Source organism: Diachasmimorpha longicaudata, chromosome 12 (genome assembly GCF_034640455.1).
Source record: "Diachasmimorpha longicaudata isolate KC_UGA_2023 chromosome 12, iyDiaLong2, whole genome shotgun sequence".
NCBI lineage: Eukaryota > Metazoa > Arthropoda > Insecta > Hymenoptera > Braconidae > Diachasmimorpha > Diachasmimorpha longicaudata.
In genome coordinates, this window is record NC_087236.1 from 5112450 (window position 1) to 5128716 (window position 16267).

The following is a 16267-nucleotide window of genomic DNA, read 5'->3' on the forward strand; positions in this document are numbered from 1 at the left end:
CCGCGATAACCCGCGAACCTTTCTGGCGTATGCCCCCAGCCTGTTGCTTGCTGATTGGGAATTGGGGCGAGTCATTGTTTTGCGCTTGGTTTAGACCCCGTTTTGTAAATAAATTCTCGATGCAGAATTCATCGTGCGGACTGTGCGATATATTTTTTTTTCAATCGAATATTTATTCCTTTTTTTTCCACACCATTGAATAATGCAGCAGTGAATTGATCGTTTTGAAATCATTTTTTTTCTCGACATCGGTGAGGGTTTAGGTCTCACTTGAACAGATAATCGTCTTTCCAGATCTCCTTAGAGTTTATATTTGCTGGCCTCCCCTCGAGAGATGATAATATCGTAATGAAGATCGCATAAAATATTCAGGACACAGGCGCAAGTGGAACGTGTCACACTTACAACCGATTTTTCTTCTACTGCTCGTCGTTTTTTTTATTTTAATAAAAATGATGAATCGTTAAAAATTACTGGAGAGACAATAGTTGAGTCTTGAGGGCTCTCCATGAATTACATGAACCACTAGTGATTTTTTTTTCTGATGTTTAAATTTCAAATCTAGTGGATTATGGATCTTATTTGGACAAATTGGCGTCTTCTGAGATCTCCTAGGATTGCATAAAGCCCCATTGAATTGAGATTTTCTTCTCTGACGGTCTTTATCCGACTCCTGTGTGATCTTAAGCCTTATTTGGACAGATAATCGTCTCTTTAGATCCCCTTACGGTATATATTTGCCAGCCTCCCCCTCGAGAGATCATAATATCGTAACGAAGATCGTGTAAAATATTCAGGGCACATGAACAAAGACTCTGTAATACCCTGACTTTCTTCATTGAGATGACAGAGTACTTGGGGAATGAGTCCTCCAAAATTTCTCCTCAAAACGTCAGCCCATTGAGAACTTCCTTTGTAACAACTCCAAAAAAACTCTATTTCATTTTTCCTGTTTCTCTCTGGCTTTTCAATATTTTTTTTCTTCTACTCTGGTCTCAAGTGAATGCACAATATTCACTGTCTTATTTCCCCCTCCTCATCTATTCCTAATTAACCAAACTATTCGCCAATCCTTTATTTAATTTTCTAAACCCTAAAAATTCGTCAGTCTCTGCCATCAAAATAAAGAATCAAAATTCCCTTTTCCCCGTCATTTCCCAGCATTTTCCGTCAAACGCCTCTATTACATCTCATGAATAAAAAATGATGAAACCACTAGAATGTACCTCAGGGCTGAGTTTCCTCCCGAAAAATGAATATTTAAAGTATTCGTCTCGCTCAATAACGTTTACCAGCCCACCAATAGAAACTTGACCCACAACCGACTCGTCTTTGAAGCAACTTTTCCACTGCTGTAAGCCTCTGCCACCAAAGGCCAGACCCCAACGATTCTCCTCTGCGAACGTTAGATAATTATGCATTCGGTTTCATGTAAGCATTAGGTAGGAGTTCGACATCACATGCTACCACGCACCGGACCACTCCGAACGCCATAAAGGAGCGATCAATGCTGGTGAAGCTGGTCTTCTGTTGAGAGGCTTTCAACTGGGTGTGGTCATGTATTCCCTGAAAACGTTGTGCATGTACCAGGGGAGTATCCACTAGACTGATGTACAGAAATTTATCGAATGATGTGCGGTCATTATATCCTAGGGAATCACTGATGAAGTGGTTAATTAGGTGGATGATGGAAAAAGAAAGATATATCGTAGTCAAATTGATAAATAAAATACTCCCTTGATTTTTATATTGATTTGATACTCTAATTACCACCAGACTTGTTTCAATATAATTTTTATTTCTCCACATAAAATTATAAAAAGAATTGTGCTTCAATCGCTCGATACATCTTTGGAAAACTATAAACAATTCTCACTTAATTAAGTTCAGTTAAATCTATTTATCCACTGGTAAAAGGGAAGCCTGAAATACTCTGACGTATCGTCCAAGGAATAGCCGATTCTCTTTGATCCAAAAATCTTTGATCACCGTGCTGAGAGAATATCAAAACAGGTGCAAATGAGAGTGTAGACTATTTTTTTTATTTTCACACTGAATAATAATCGCAGAGCAGAAGTGAGAGTGAGCAAATTCTCACGAATAACAAATTATCGATAAAAATACTCTTCCCCTCGTTTTTTATTCGTTATAATGCCTACGAAATTCAGAAGTTCATTGTTTAATCTCTAGCTATACGAAGTACTTGATCTAATTCATCGATTTTCTCGTCTAATAAGTGATGGATTATCACACCTCATCAATTATCGTCACTCATTACGTTTGCAGTGATCACAATATGATGATTTACCTTAACAATTAATTTCAATCCATCACTCATCGTCGTAATTTTCTTTTATATTGTCTAATAATAATAATTACAATAATGTTTTATAGTACAAAATGATATTTTCTCCTCATTTGATGTCATTAAGATGAATTTTCTTGTCAGAGAACTGAAGTATCTTCTTCCCCCCGCCCCTCCATTTACGCATTCATGACTTCAGGTCGTATATTCGGATGAGTCATATTTAACTAGTGAATTAAATCGGAAAATGTGCCATCAACGAGGTGGATATTTCGACGATATACTATTACAATATGAGCCAGGAGCACATTACACTCCTCAGTGGTAAAATGAAGTTGTTAACCTTTAATGACTCTGTTCTTATGATTCCGGAACTTCAGTTTTATTTTTCGCAGCCCTGTATTGGTAATCCTCGAGAATCGCAGGTGGTATAACTGGCAATGTGGTTGGGGAAGGTGTCATTTCAGTATCGTCCGAGGTCGACGTCTGGCGCCTGATTCTCCAGGGTACAAGGCCTCAGGAACTCCTGTCCACGCTCGTGAAGCCATTTATTTGCCACTGAAAATTTAATGAGGAATTTATTATGGAGAGATGATGGAGTCAATGAAGATTGTGGCTAGAGACGATAAAAGAGGGGATTGCGGAATAAAAAATAATGAAAGCCTCTTATTTTGAAAAGTAAATTGTTGTTTCTTTTTTATCCACTGCTTGACGGGTAATTAATTAGCGAAAAAAATGATAAAAAAATTTCAATGGAGGAAAGAGCGAATTTTTTTTCGATTGAAGGAGGGGAAATAGCTGAGGACATCTGCTCACCCCATTTGGATCCAGTGAGTACTGGACATGCTGCATGTCTGGTTTTGTAATCACCCTCGCCATTGGGTTTCAAATTATACCAAAATGCTGCAGATCCTTTCTTCGGCCAGAGTGATATGTTTATTGCAGTAAAGACTGTGCCACCACCTTGTTCAACGTCGCTCATCTGGAATAAAAAAAAAATTAATTAATTATGATCATGACGGGATCAGTTCAGTAGTGGACTGATAAAAGAAAATTAATCCTAATAAATCATTGAAATAAAAAGAATGTATTCAAAACCCGTTGAGATATTGAACCATCAAAATTAATACTCACGTAATACAGGACCGTGGCAATACGATTACCCGTGCCAAGGCTCTTAAATGCATTAGTCTCCTCCCTCTGGAAGAATTGTAAAAAACACCGAATGAAATAAGTAATTTGATAAAGTCATGATTGGTAGGTGGCAATCGATAATTTAAGAAATTGCTCACCCTTGCAAAGTCAAAGTGAGGTTCGTAATGACCTCCAATGCCATAATTGACCACCTGAAGCTCCTCGGCTGTGTCCACAGTCATACTAGTCATATGCTCCACCCTCCTGCTCACAGACTGCACGTGTTTGTGTTCGTGCTCCTGTAGCCAAGCACTTTTACTTATTCGATAGTTGGCTATTTCCAGTTCACCAGTCTTGTAATTCTGCACTGTTGCACGTTTGAACTGCGATAATATCAATTTCACAGGTTAAATTTGTCATCAATTTCTAATTACGATTCGTCACTGATAAATTCCCCACTGAATATAATCAGCTAAATAATTATCATCTCAATAAATACCAATCAACATTATCGATTAAATCATTCAGTAGTTTATAGACCAGATATATACCCAACCATAAATAAATATATAAAATACAATTAGTTATGTTAGTTGTCAACTCACTCTGGGCTGCGCCATTCTCTTGATCGTTTCAATCTCATCATCATATATGACGTCGTGGTAGATGACAATGCGAGGGTTCAAGTAGGCCTCTTCCTCCTTGAACGGCGCTATCTTCAGGAATGGAACTCCCCGGTCGACGTAACGACATTTCAATTGTTTCTTTATTTGAGGTGAGAGAGGCACTTCCTCGCGACACAACATCTCGTACCTCTCACGCTCCGTCATTTCCTCCAGGGATTTCATCTTCTTCTCGACGATTGTGAACTGTTGAACGACGGGGAATTGTAAATAAATAATTGTTCACTTGGGTGTCGTAACTAAATAAGTTTCCTTTCAAACAGTTTGAGTTCAAGAATTTTCCCTCAAGAATAATCCAGACTCTACTTGAATATTTTCAATTTATCTCAATCATGTGAATAGTTATTATAAATAACTTCGTAAGAAAAAAATGAATGAATGAAGGGAATAGTCAATTGACCTTAATAATTTCGTAATCTTTTTAAATTAAATTCAAGATGCAATTCCCATCGCAATCTTATTTAATGAACTCTTAATGAAACAGCCCCAATTACCTGACTAGTAACCGGCACATCGTTCTTGCCATCCTCCCCCAGTTTTCTCTGTCCCTGAGTCTTGAGTATTTCTTCCTGATAGTACGCCCTATTGCCAAGAGCCCTTTGATGACTGGGTACCAACTCAAGAAGCTCGTTCGTCATGCTCAGGGCACGTGCAACGTTACCTGAAATCACAAGTACCCAGTGGTTATTTACCGAATGATAAGCAAACCCGACAGTTGGACAGTTCCTAGACCTCTCCCATGTGGCACGATAAACAAACAAATTGAATTACAAACTTGGGGTACCCCTGCAAGTCCAAGAGAAATACGAGAAAAAAAGCTAAACGTAGAGGTAAACTTTGCTATTGTGTAGGGAGTCGATAAATATTTCAGACTAGGGGAGGAACACTTCGAGACGAAACTATTGAAAAATAGAAGTAATGATTTATTATGTAGTGGGGAGGGTGGGTAAAGGGAGAGCACACAGTCGGAGAGTTTGTGAAGTTATTATAAATGCACATTTGGATAAAATAATGAAGCTTTTAGGGCGGAATGTTTGGGCTTTCAGAGTGATGACGTTAATTATTTAATAAAATTTTCGAGAATTTTTTATCAATGCAATAAAATATCAGGAGTTTAATTTTATTGTCGTTGAAAATTGTTATAAACATTTGGATCAGCTCCATATATTTTTCAACATCAAGAGTTTACCGCAGCCAAGATGGATAAATTGAATGGAAGTTAAATAAAATAAAAGTTCAAACCGAGAAGTAAAGTTCTTACGTAGTCAATAAATATTTCAAGTCTGCAAAAACGTCGGAGGAGTAAAACTTGAAGACTGAACTATTGAAAAATAGAAGCAACGATTTATAATGTATCTGGGAGAAGTGGTTGAAATGCGACCACGCGGGAAGAGAGTTTACAAGGTATTTTCTCAACCAAAGAAAAGACTCAACTCTTTTCCATCTCCCGGGAGGATTTTATGGGATCCTCTGTGAGCCAGCAAATCCCTCCCCAGTCGAGACGCAGATCGAAAATCCGTGGAATATCCTGAGATTAAAATCCTCTAAAAATAGGGGGGAGGGAGAAAAATACCGGGAAAAGTTTCATACAAACCTTGCATGTAAGTGGAAAATGCCAGATATTCGAGGATGTCTGGCTTGGTCGTGGTGGTTCTGTTGTGCTCGTCTTGCAGCCGATTCATGGCTTCCTGCATCCAGAGGACAGTGTGGTAGTAATCACCGTTGTTGTAGGACTGTCTACCGAGCTCGAAGCAGTCGCCAGCTGTTAAAAATTAAAAGCGAATGCACTGAAATTAATAACTGATGGTTTCACGAGCAAAAGAAAATATTCAGGACATCAATTCATAAAATTTCTCATTAAGAGATTTTTTTTCTATTGGAAATTCACTTGATTAGCCGGATCAATGAAAAAATAAAAATTGCTGTCAATAGACTATTGGAAAAGGAATAAAAAATAATAGTCAACTCTCATAAATCTTTCGGAGATAAACAGAAACATCCTGAGATCATCACCAAGTGAAAACGCATAGCGTCACGTAGACCAGATACACCAGCAGTTATTTTGAAATAATGTACCATAAATCATCCCTCCACAGACCCCTACCTTCCACCGAATAGGAAAGTCGGTTTTGTTCGTTAATTAACTTTGCGTTTTCCATTCCTCGTGCAGTACACCCGTCAGTCCGCCCTTTTATTATTCCCCCGTAAAAAGGGTAAATCTAAAACAAAAATGAAATAGAAAAAAGAATTCCGAAAAAAATACCCTTGTTCCACGATTTTTATCCCCCTTTCATGTGCACTTTTTTCTATATTTTTTTTCCCTTATTTTTAACGCGAAAAAATTTGCGTGGGTGTTAATACAGTTTCACAATGTGCTCAGCCCTGACGGGGTTTTGACTATCAGAGGTTTTGCGTGGATGGTGAATATTGCCCGAGGGTGGAAAAATAGTACGTGATGCGCTGTGAGCGTTTTCACCGGCGGTGCAAATGTGAAAATATTGTTTGCTATGAGGACAACAAAATTTTTAATCTTATCGTGGTAATGGGGTGAGATAATTAGATTGAATGGAAGGGGGTGGACAGCTAATAGTTATATTAGTGTTAACATTTGACTCAGAATAAGGGGAAATGGAAATTCTTCTCACTCCACTAATTTCTAATTGGAAAAAACAAATAATTAAGAGTATGAATGAATAGCTGCTGTTAATGGATGTCCATCATGCTCATGACATCCCTTACAACACGTTAGAACACATTATATTGAAGTACTGACCACTCAGGCCAGTGCTGTACTGAACCCCATTCAGAACCCCTCTGGCCACATGAGATGTATCAAGTTTGTACGTGTCCTGCAGCCTCATCAGTGCCACAGCCGCTCCGTTGAGGTCCTCATCAGTCGGAAATTTGAGATTATTTCGCGAGCTCGTGATATTAGATACGAAAGCTTTTCCCACATCCTCGGTGATTAATTCCTCCACGCGTTTCCAATCCGTGGTCAGACGTTTCACCAGGAGATATGCGTTGATGGGATTCGAGAGGTACTGCTGGATGTTGCGGGACGCTTGTTCGTGTTCACGAGCATAATCCTCCACATTTCTGTAAAATAAACGTGTCAGTTGATTAAAAAATTAATTTTAAAATGTTTAAAATAGTTTTCCAGCTCTTTATAACATTTTCTATTTATATTAATAATGAAAATCTTTAAAATTTAAGTGAAAACTGAGGAGTGAATTATGTATTTGGTTTGGTAAATAAAATAAAAATTTCTCGAGTCAAGAAAATTCATATTTAAGATTGACATTTGAGGTCATTGAGGTGTGACATTTTAACAACGAATCTATCGTTATGATGGGGCACTACAGTCTGTGAAGCGAAGGGAAAAAAATCGAAAGAGGGTAAAGATGAAATCCAGTGCTCACAAGGGCATGACGATCCACTTCGAATCGCTGTCCACGTACGAGGGAATAGGGAATGGGATATAAAAGAAAATGAATGATAGGGATGAAAATAAACTAAAATATCAGGGATCAACTGAGCGAAATAACGAAGATAGTTATGCTCACTGGGAATGTCTTTGTATTTGTTACCGGTCATCTACCCAGTCCAGATATTTTTGAGGATTTTTTTTTTGTGCCGTGATAATGTTGATCGTGTCTGCTTGCCAACGATAACGATACCCATTCCAATTTCCGGACGAAACGTTTTGGAAAAACACAGAAGGCAAATATCGTGCGACGATTCTCGTTGGATCGGTTGTAAAAATATAGGAAATTTCAACCGATTGGGAAAATGTGGAGGGGCATTCGGTGGATGGGTTACATGGGCCGAAATGAATTTTCATCCTGACTTTTTTATTCGAATTGGGGAATAAAAGTGGAGTAATATAATAAAGTGAAGGGCTCCAGTCGATGTGAGTCTTATATTCAGAAAAAATTTAATCCAGAATTTCATCTGAACAATTTTATAAAGATTAGATATTTAAATTTTATTTTGTGGAATATTTGAAAGTCGGAGATTATTTAACTAGTTAATAAGTGATTAGGACGGTACTCCAGGACTTTTAATCCTAATTAAAAAAAAAAATGAAAGTAAATTTAAATTTTGTTTGAAGCCAAAATCTAAAATAATAAAAGTTTGATGTTTTTACTAGGAATTCATAAAATTCAACGCAATATTTATAAAAACTAAATCCAAAATTAAATTGTGTTCCTTTTCATCCCCAAAACGCATTAATGAAACGAGATATTGGCTCCAATATCCCGAGGTTGTGCCATTCACTCGCAAAAAGTGAGTGCGGTTGAAATATATTGGATACGTCGAATAAAATGAGAAATTAAAAGAAAAAAAAATCTCCAGTGAATGGTTCGGATTCTCCTGAAAATGGTTTGTGTACATTTACCCCCGATTTTCCCAAGGATTTTTCCGCAAAAGGTAGAAGAATCCCAGCCTGAAAGGCTTTACGAGAAGCGAAAAAATGTTGGAGAAAATAAACGAGTGCGGGCCAAGATATCTATGGATTGTGAGACGAGATTGGGTGGTCGACCGAGTGGAATGACGATAGATAATAACCCAAGTTCAATAGCTGACTGCAGTGGTTCTAATTAAGATAATACCACCACCGACTGAGCCCTTCGTTCATTGGTTCACCGGGATCAGCTTGAGCAAGTTCAATAATTCAATTACTTGAAGTACATCGTTAAATAAAAAATAGAGCAGTGATAAAAATATTGATTAGCACAGACAGTACAGTAATGGCGTACAAACTAAATTAATTATTCGATTTAATTATTTAATTTGCGATTTTTTTTCATCGCAATTCCTTCAAAAATTACTGGCAAGCGACTCCTCGTCGCGAATAATTCTGTAATTGTTAGTGAATATTTCTCATAGTGACATCGACAGTCTTATCAGGTGACTTTTCCTAACGTCCTTGGGGGTCTTATCGTGAAATGGGACGCTGGTGGCTAGGGTTTACCATAAATGAAGGGATACTTAACACCACAGTGCGATTCCCATTGTTCTCCATTCGCCACTGTTGGCAATATCCGATTTCCTCCTGAAACCTACGGCTCCTCCAAGATAGTACCACTACGATTATCTCCACGGGGTTCCAGGTATTGTTCGACACGATGGGAGGAATATAGACTTTCCGAGTTTCAGGTGCTCTGGGGATGATTAGGGTTTTTGCCCCCGATTGGTCGCCCTACGAGAGAATCGCTATGAAATGGCTCACCCAATAATTTTAAAAATTATATCGATCACTAATTATAACGATTAAAAAAATTACAGACACTTTCGAAGAACAATTTCCGCAATTATCGAAGAAAAAGAACTTATTTCCGAGCAATCAAAAACAGTTTATGAACCTAAAATTGAAAATTAATATGTTCATCGGTTTGTTATTCCTAAATTATTTGAAAAAACGCCGCTAGTTCTTTCCCGGTAAACCAGGTCCCTGCAGGATTTCGATTTACCGACCGCGGAGAGCGCAGAAATTTCCTCCTCTCGACGGCTGGCAGTGGAGTCCTGTTCCGACGCCTGCGTAATGAAAACCCCTCTCACTGCGTCGACGCCCCAGACGACCCAGCATTCCGCCCGATCGGCAGTTCCACCAAGCCTATCCACTTCCATCTCCCTCAGAAGCCATTTCTCGCGTCACCAAAAAATAACATAACTAAAGTGTCATCGAATGTAGTTTCGTGTTTATTAAAATCCTAACCTCAAATATATCAACGATGAAGAAACGTCTGAAGCCTCATAAAACCCAGTGACCGATGTAGTTGTTAATTATTGAATTCTCACGGTACAATAAGTGATATTTTAGTTTTTTTTTTTCACAAAAGTGCGTGTTGTTCGCCGTCGGATCGAAGGCGTAAACTCCGGGTACTGGCGCAATGGCCGACGTACGTCTTGTTAATACGGACGCCGATGTTGAGCGTGCTGAGGAGGCCTGTGAGGATAAAAAATTATTTCGCCCCGGTGATTATCTGCGTAAAGTAATACGCGAGTGGATGCGCTCCCGTGATCCACAATCAGTAATAACCGATAAATCACCGGCTAACATAGGTATTGCTGTAAATACCGATCTTAATCTACGTATTGGTGCACAAAGATCCCATTGTACATGGACATGGATATTCGAGATACGAAGTATGGGTAGAGCCCTTAAAAATTTTGTATTATCGTTGGACGCGCATCGTGAAAATTTTCGTATAAGATCGGTATTTCGTGATGGTATGAGAATTGGTTATTCGGATGGTCAAGAGTGGCATGATCCAGTGATAGATCATCAACCATCACGTACAATCGATGGAATGATGTGTTATACTATTGAAATATCATTTGCTGCTACTGGACATGGAACTTATCGTCAAAATGTATTATTCGGTTTCGATGGTTATCCGGTTGTACGTCAAAAAATATGCGCCGATATTGTGCCAATTAATGATTTAACTCGTTTAAATGATGCAACAAAATATTTTTTAAATCAAACAGCTCACGTGTGGTCATTGAGAAGTAATGATTATCATCCATTTGATTCACCATTTGTACCGGCAACTGATTTATGGGAAAAAAATATCGCTAAAGCTTATCCATATCCTGGTGAAGATATATTTATACTGTCTCATGCAACATTGACGGAGGATTCATTAACGTGTACTAATTATCGGGGTAGAATGCACGAATTAATATCGGTTGAGGAATTGGCTAGACATGAACAAGTTGCCAGGTACAATACTATTGTACCGATACAATTGTCGTCGTGTTATATTTTATCGTCGGATACTGATGGCTCGACGACAGCTAAATATGCACCACTTGGAGAGCTGTTCGCCCAGGTCTGGATTAAATATCTTTTACACTTCAATTGTGATATTGAATCTGTAGCGATGGGGTAGAATGGTTCAAGTTTATGTTCACAGAGTAAATCTGGGATTTTATTTTAAGTAAAAGCCTTCGGGGGAGTTGTGCAGAAAGAAGTCTCAAACTTCTGGAGCTTCTGCACGAAAAATTCCTTGAGAATCAGAATGTCCCAGGGGCTGGGGTGGCTGGCGAAATTTTTGTTGTGGCATTTTTCAAGGAATGGAGAGCAACAAAAATTATTGATGAACGTGGAGTTCCTGCTGACGGTGGCAGAGAAAGGGAGACATGCGTTTGAACTTTTCAATGACGAAACACTTGAGCTAAAGCCCCAGGGCGAACCAATTGATTCAGTCAGTCAATGAGTTAAATGAGAATATCAATTTTTTGAAAGATATTTACGGTTCGTTGACAGTCGAAAAGTCTTGGAAACGTAAATCATAATTTATAATGATAATAATAATGATGTCCTGGCGGACTAAAAATCCTCCAAAAAAGACCTGATTGACTGGATCGGTTGGGAAACTCAAAACGTCTCTCTCCCTTTTGCTAATAAATCAACTAATTTTCGAGTGATCGCAATTTAATTTCATCTGTCTCCCTTCACCCCCAACGAAGACGGGGTAAAATTCCAATGAACTTGAAACGTTGTACACTTTCGCTACTGAATATCACAGTTGTGTCCATAAAATTAAAAAATTAGGATTGACCTGTCACTAAAGAGGATCATTTGGTTTTACATTTTTTTTTGGGTTTGAGAGTAGTTGCCTCTGGGTCGTGGTGTCTCAGAGGACATGAAGAGCGGTCGTCTTCTCCTTCGTGGATGCAATACAATCCTGATGAAGCTATACCATTCACCAGATAGCCCAATAATTTCAGAGCCAACAGATGTTTACGAGGCCCACGTTGAGGACAAATGTAATTACATGATATACGCTAGACTGTCAAAATCATGTGTCGAACGTTTGAATTTAAAACCGGACACAAATGTTAAGATGTACGTGCAGTTTGTACTCAACAGATTGCCATTTTGTGAATGGCACAGAGCTGTTGATTGTCTACCAGACACACGTCTTGTTTTTCCGGAATCACATTATGAATTACCAATGCGTTTACCATCCGTCCTTGAGTCCAATAAAAATGGGGCCAAATGGTGTGAATTATTGGACAATAGATTGAATGATAGACAGAGAGAGGCCGTTAAACTTATGATAGCACCGATTGAAATATATTTACCACCGATACTATTACTTGGACCTTATGGTACGGGAAAGACATTCACCATTGCCCAAGCATTATTGATACTGTTACTTCAAAGCCCAGTGCATAAGGTACTGCTGTGTACCCAGAGTAACAGTGCAGCTGATCTTTATGTTAAGGAATTTTTTGATGAGTGGTACACAAGTACCAAAGAGGAGAGACTGAAACCTATGAGAATATACTACAAGAGACGCTTGAGAACGACTGTAAGTGCCTCTCATTTCACATTACTTTTATTTTCCTGGTATAAAAATAAGTAGCGTACACTGGGAGACGACAGGGGATTTTTTTCTGGCATGCTAAACCCTCAGGAAGACATTTCCATAAGATACTGTAGGCTATTGACCAATTTTAATGAATATCTCGAAATCTAGGGGCGGTCTTTAACGATAAATAACTCGGAACCCATCGATCGAAATCGAACGATTTCGACTTCATCGAAAGCTCACGAACAGAGCTTCGAAATGATGAAAAATCGTTGAATTTCACTCTACCGATTCCGAGTTATTGACGATTGAAGAAGCTCCATTTGGGCTTTTCCTCAATCAGAAGCAAAACAATTCCAAGATCAATGATGAATGATCCCAATGAACATTACGACTAATCCAATTTACAGGTTCACCCGACAGTTCGGAAATACTGCCTAGTAGATCCCAACGGCTACTTCCGTGATCCCACAAAAGAGGATCTGGACTCTTGTGGATTGATTGTGACAACTCTCGCAACATCGGGATGTTTAACCGCCCTAGACGTGCAACCAACTCACATAGTCATTGACGAAGCAGCCCAAGCCCTTGAGTGCGAAGCACTCACTCCATTGGCCCTTGTGGGTCAAAGGACTCGAATTATTCTCTCGGGAGATCAAATGCAACTTGCACCAGAAGTTTACAGTGATTTGGCGAAGGAGAGGGGCCTTGGTACGAGTCTACTGGAGAGACTGCACAATGTCTATTCGCCAAATCATCCGTGCAGAGTCAGCCTGTGCCAGAATTACCGTTCACACGCGGATATTGTCAGACTGACCTCCAATCTTTTTTATGGAAATGAAATTGAAGCCAGTGGTCCATTACTGCCTAATCATCCTAATCTGAAGCCTTTGCTATTTTACGCTGTGCAGGGGATTGAAGTTCAGGTGAGATTTCGAGAGGTCGTTAAGAGTCGAGATAAGTCGCCAAGGAATCGACAATTAAATTAACTAATTGGTTATATTGTTTTTTTTTTCAGGGACAATTCTCAACTGGTTTTTACAACGACGAAGAGGCTGTGGAGCTAGCAAAACGAATAGCATCCCTAAAATCTTGTTGGCCAGTTGACGAATGGGGACCATTTGGCGAAGACTCAATTGGTGTATTAGCCCATTATTCCGAACAAGTGGCGCGTATTCGTAACGAACTTCGTAAAAGAAAATTATTCTCAGTATCGGTGGAGCGTGTGCTAAATGTACAAGGAAAACAATTTACAGCTGTTTTTATCAGCACCGTTAGAACGAGAAATTGTTGTCGATATTCAGCTGAAAGCAGTGTCAGTGATTATGGATTTCTCACTAATCCGAGATTACTGAATACAGCCATAACACGGGCTAAAGCATTAGTTGCTGTTGTTGGTGATCCAGTGGCACTTTTGACAACTGGCTCGTGTCGTTCACTCTGGGGAAAATATTTTCAGAAGGCAACAGTACGTGGTATACCATCACAATTACTGAAACACCATGTTACAAGGAGTATGGCAACACCGGTAGCATTGGGTATGCCATTGAATCCATTGGCAAGAGAATTTGTACCACGACAAGCGCAGCGAGCAGACTGAGCATTTATCATCATTTGTTTTCATCGATTGATGAAATCGTTAATTATCGAACAAAATACAACTATTGAATTCATTTGTGATGATTATTTTGCTTCCTGGAATTTTCAATGTTATTGTGTAGTTGATGAGAGTGGGGAATTGGATGGAGGGACATCCCAGTGGGAAATTAATTTACTCAGTTGTCTTTGTTACTTCAGTTAATTATTTTTTTCTTTACTGTCACTCCCAAACCAATGTCCTGACGTCTCGAGAATACAAAATCGACTTGACAGGAGTCGGTGTAATTTTTATAAATGTACGGAGCAAGAAAATGGAATGGAAAAATGATTTAAAAAAAAAAATTGTGTAGTTGACTAAGATATATGAGAGAAATGACGTAATGTAAATGCCACATCTACCCGATGAAATATCTACATGTCTAAAAAATTAACACCTGTGTTGTGATATTATTTTTATCCCCTTCCCTTCCTGGGGCATCAATCGCTTGAATTAATTGGGGGGAGGGGGAGGACAGTCGACGGAAGTTGAGAGGATAATTTTTTGGATGAAAACGACAACGACTGGAGGGTACGTTCAATATATCCGGACTAGACTCGTTTGCCTCCACTCGAAATTTTTTTTGGACTTTTTATTTGCGCTCGTGGCGATGTGTAGGAAGAGAGAAGGCTCCTGGGGTTTTTTCTTGATTTTTTTAGGGGATGGGACGTACACCGGACGCCTGGAGGACAGTGGACGACTATATTTGAGGAGAAATACATTGGTGAGGATATAATGGAGACGGTAATGGGGATTTTTGAGGAGAATTTGATGTGGGAAGTATTTTGGGAGGGAAAGCTGGGGATTTTCCGGGAAATTTGATGGATTTTTTTTTGGCTACTGCCTTGTGGAACGCAATATACGGGTCTTAGCCATGTTTGCGAGGAGCTTTTCGATTCAATAGCTATATTTAAGCAGTCGTCCGCGCTTGAATCGACGCCGACGATGTGGGATCATTTATTTCTTATTTTATGGAAAATTATTTAGAACAATTTTCCGATGGAAACTAAGTTTTCTCACTTCCACAGAATATTTAACGCAAAATCTCCAACTCTTATCGATTAACTGATTTAATTATGCACCAATCACGAAGCTCGAAGCACGAATGGAAATATTTAATTCACGTTCGATGGAAATAAATGGAAGTAATAAATAATTCGTCGAGAAAAATTTTAGGGAATGAAAAAAATCATTGATATTTTCTCTTGTCAGAAATTCTGGAAATTCCTGAAATTATTGGCCCAACTATTCGCCTGAAATAACCCCCTGAATTTACCAATGACAAATTCTTAAAATTCAAGCCCACACTTCGAGCTTTCAGCCTCTTACAAGAACTTACCAACAGGCAGACCTATATTTTTCATGAAGCACTGAATATTCATGTAAAATTATTTATGAAATATGGAATGTAGGGGACAGAGCAGAATATTGATAGCCTCGAGAGAAGAAAATTGCTTTTGCCATGCTACACCATAAAGTCACGTCTTATTTATCCTCATAAACTTACGAATTTTCATTCCAATACCACAAAACAATTCCCACCAGAATAAATTCTAATTCACCAGAATTTAAATAAAAAAAAACCTCAAAAAAATTCCCTAACCCCCAAACAAATAAACAATTCCCCAATCAAATATTCCGAACTGTTCAATTCAACTTCAACCCCCACCCTCAATATTATCGTTCCCATAATTTACGAATTTCCATACAATATCTATCACCAAATGTCACTCCCACTATTTCCATAAATCATCCCTCATCAATTGACTCCATCGATCTTTTTCCCACCTGCTATTGATCCCATCTTTCTCGATCTTTACCAACAACAAATAACAATAAATAAACCCTCTCAACCCTTTAATCCCCAACCCCCAATAACCCCCTGAACCATTCATTCGTCCGCGGACTATCCACTATCTCCCAGACATTGATCCAGTGCGAATGAATTCCGATTAAATCATAAACCCCTCCCTCACCCACCCCCCACACCCCCTACCTGATCCCCAATGATGCGAGCACAACGGGTTTAATTGTATCGACGTGCTGCGTACAGGGGTTACACACGGTGAATGATAGATAGAGGTGGTAGGGCCTACGTCACCAGCAGATAAGCTGATGCCACGATCTGGTATCCAATAGGATCACCAATCCCCTCACACCCCTTTCCCCACGTCACCAGAGG

General features: G+C 39.0%; 3 protein-coding genes across 4 annotated transcripts in view; 1 reads left to right on the forward strand and 2 right to left on the reverse strand.

Annotated features, from left to right (window-relative positions):
- Positions 1-1778: 1778 nt before the first annotated feature.
- LOC135168115 (prolyl 4-hydroxylase subunit alpha-1) overlaps positions 1779-16267 on the reverse strand; it is a 64157-nt gene continuing 49668 nt past the window's right edge. Inside the window, exons 3-10 of the mRNA XM_064132028.1 lie at positions 6896-7218; positions 5717-5884; positions 4617-4783; positions 4045-4308; positions 3598-3822; positions 3440-3505; positions 3122-3287; positions 1779-2863 (exon numbers count right to left, since the gene is read on the reverse strand). Of these exons, the coding sequence (XP_063988098.1) occupies positions 2769-2863; positions 3122-3287; positions 3440-3505; positions 3598-3822; positions 4045-4308; positions 4617-4783; positions 5717-5884; positions 6896-7218 (1474 nt within the window). The 3' untranslated portion in view covers positions 1779-2768. The remainder of the gene's footprint in view (positions 2864-3121; positions 3288-3439; positions 3506-3597; positions 3823-4044; positions 4309-4616; positions 4784-5716; positions 5885-6895; positions 7219-16267) is intronic.
- LOC135168128 (uncharacterized) lies at positions 8057-9753 on the reverse strand. The gene is made up of 3 exons (XM_064132046.1): positions 9601-9753; positions 9115-9325; positions 8057-8073 (listed from the first exon to the last, which is right to left on the reverse strand). Exons 1-3 carry the CDS (start codon positions 9751-9753, stop codon positions 8057-8059), a joined length of 381 nt encoding a protein of 126 aa, XP_063988116.1.
- On the forward strand, positions 9762-14479 carry LOC135168114 (probable helicase with zinc finger domain). Of its 2 annotated transcripts, XM_064132027.1 has the most exons (5): positions 9763-10272; positions 10618-10961; positions 11748-12449; positions 12860-13375; positions 13468-14479. In XM_064132027.1, the coding sequence occupies exons 1-5, from the start codon at positions 10017-10019 to the stop codon at positions 14047-14049; spliced, it is 2400 nt and encodes a 799-aa protein (XP_063988097.1). In that variant the 5' UTR covers positions 9763-10016; the 3' UTR covers positions 14050-14479. The 2 variants fall into 2 exon arrangements, with proteins under 2 accessions (XP_063988096.1, XP_063988097.1); XM_064132026.1 differs by having other exon boundaries at positions 9762-10961.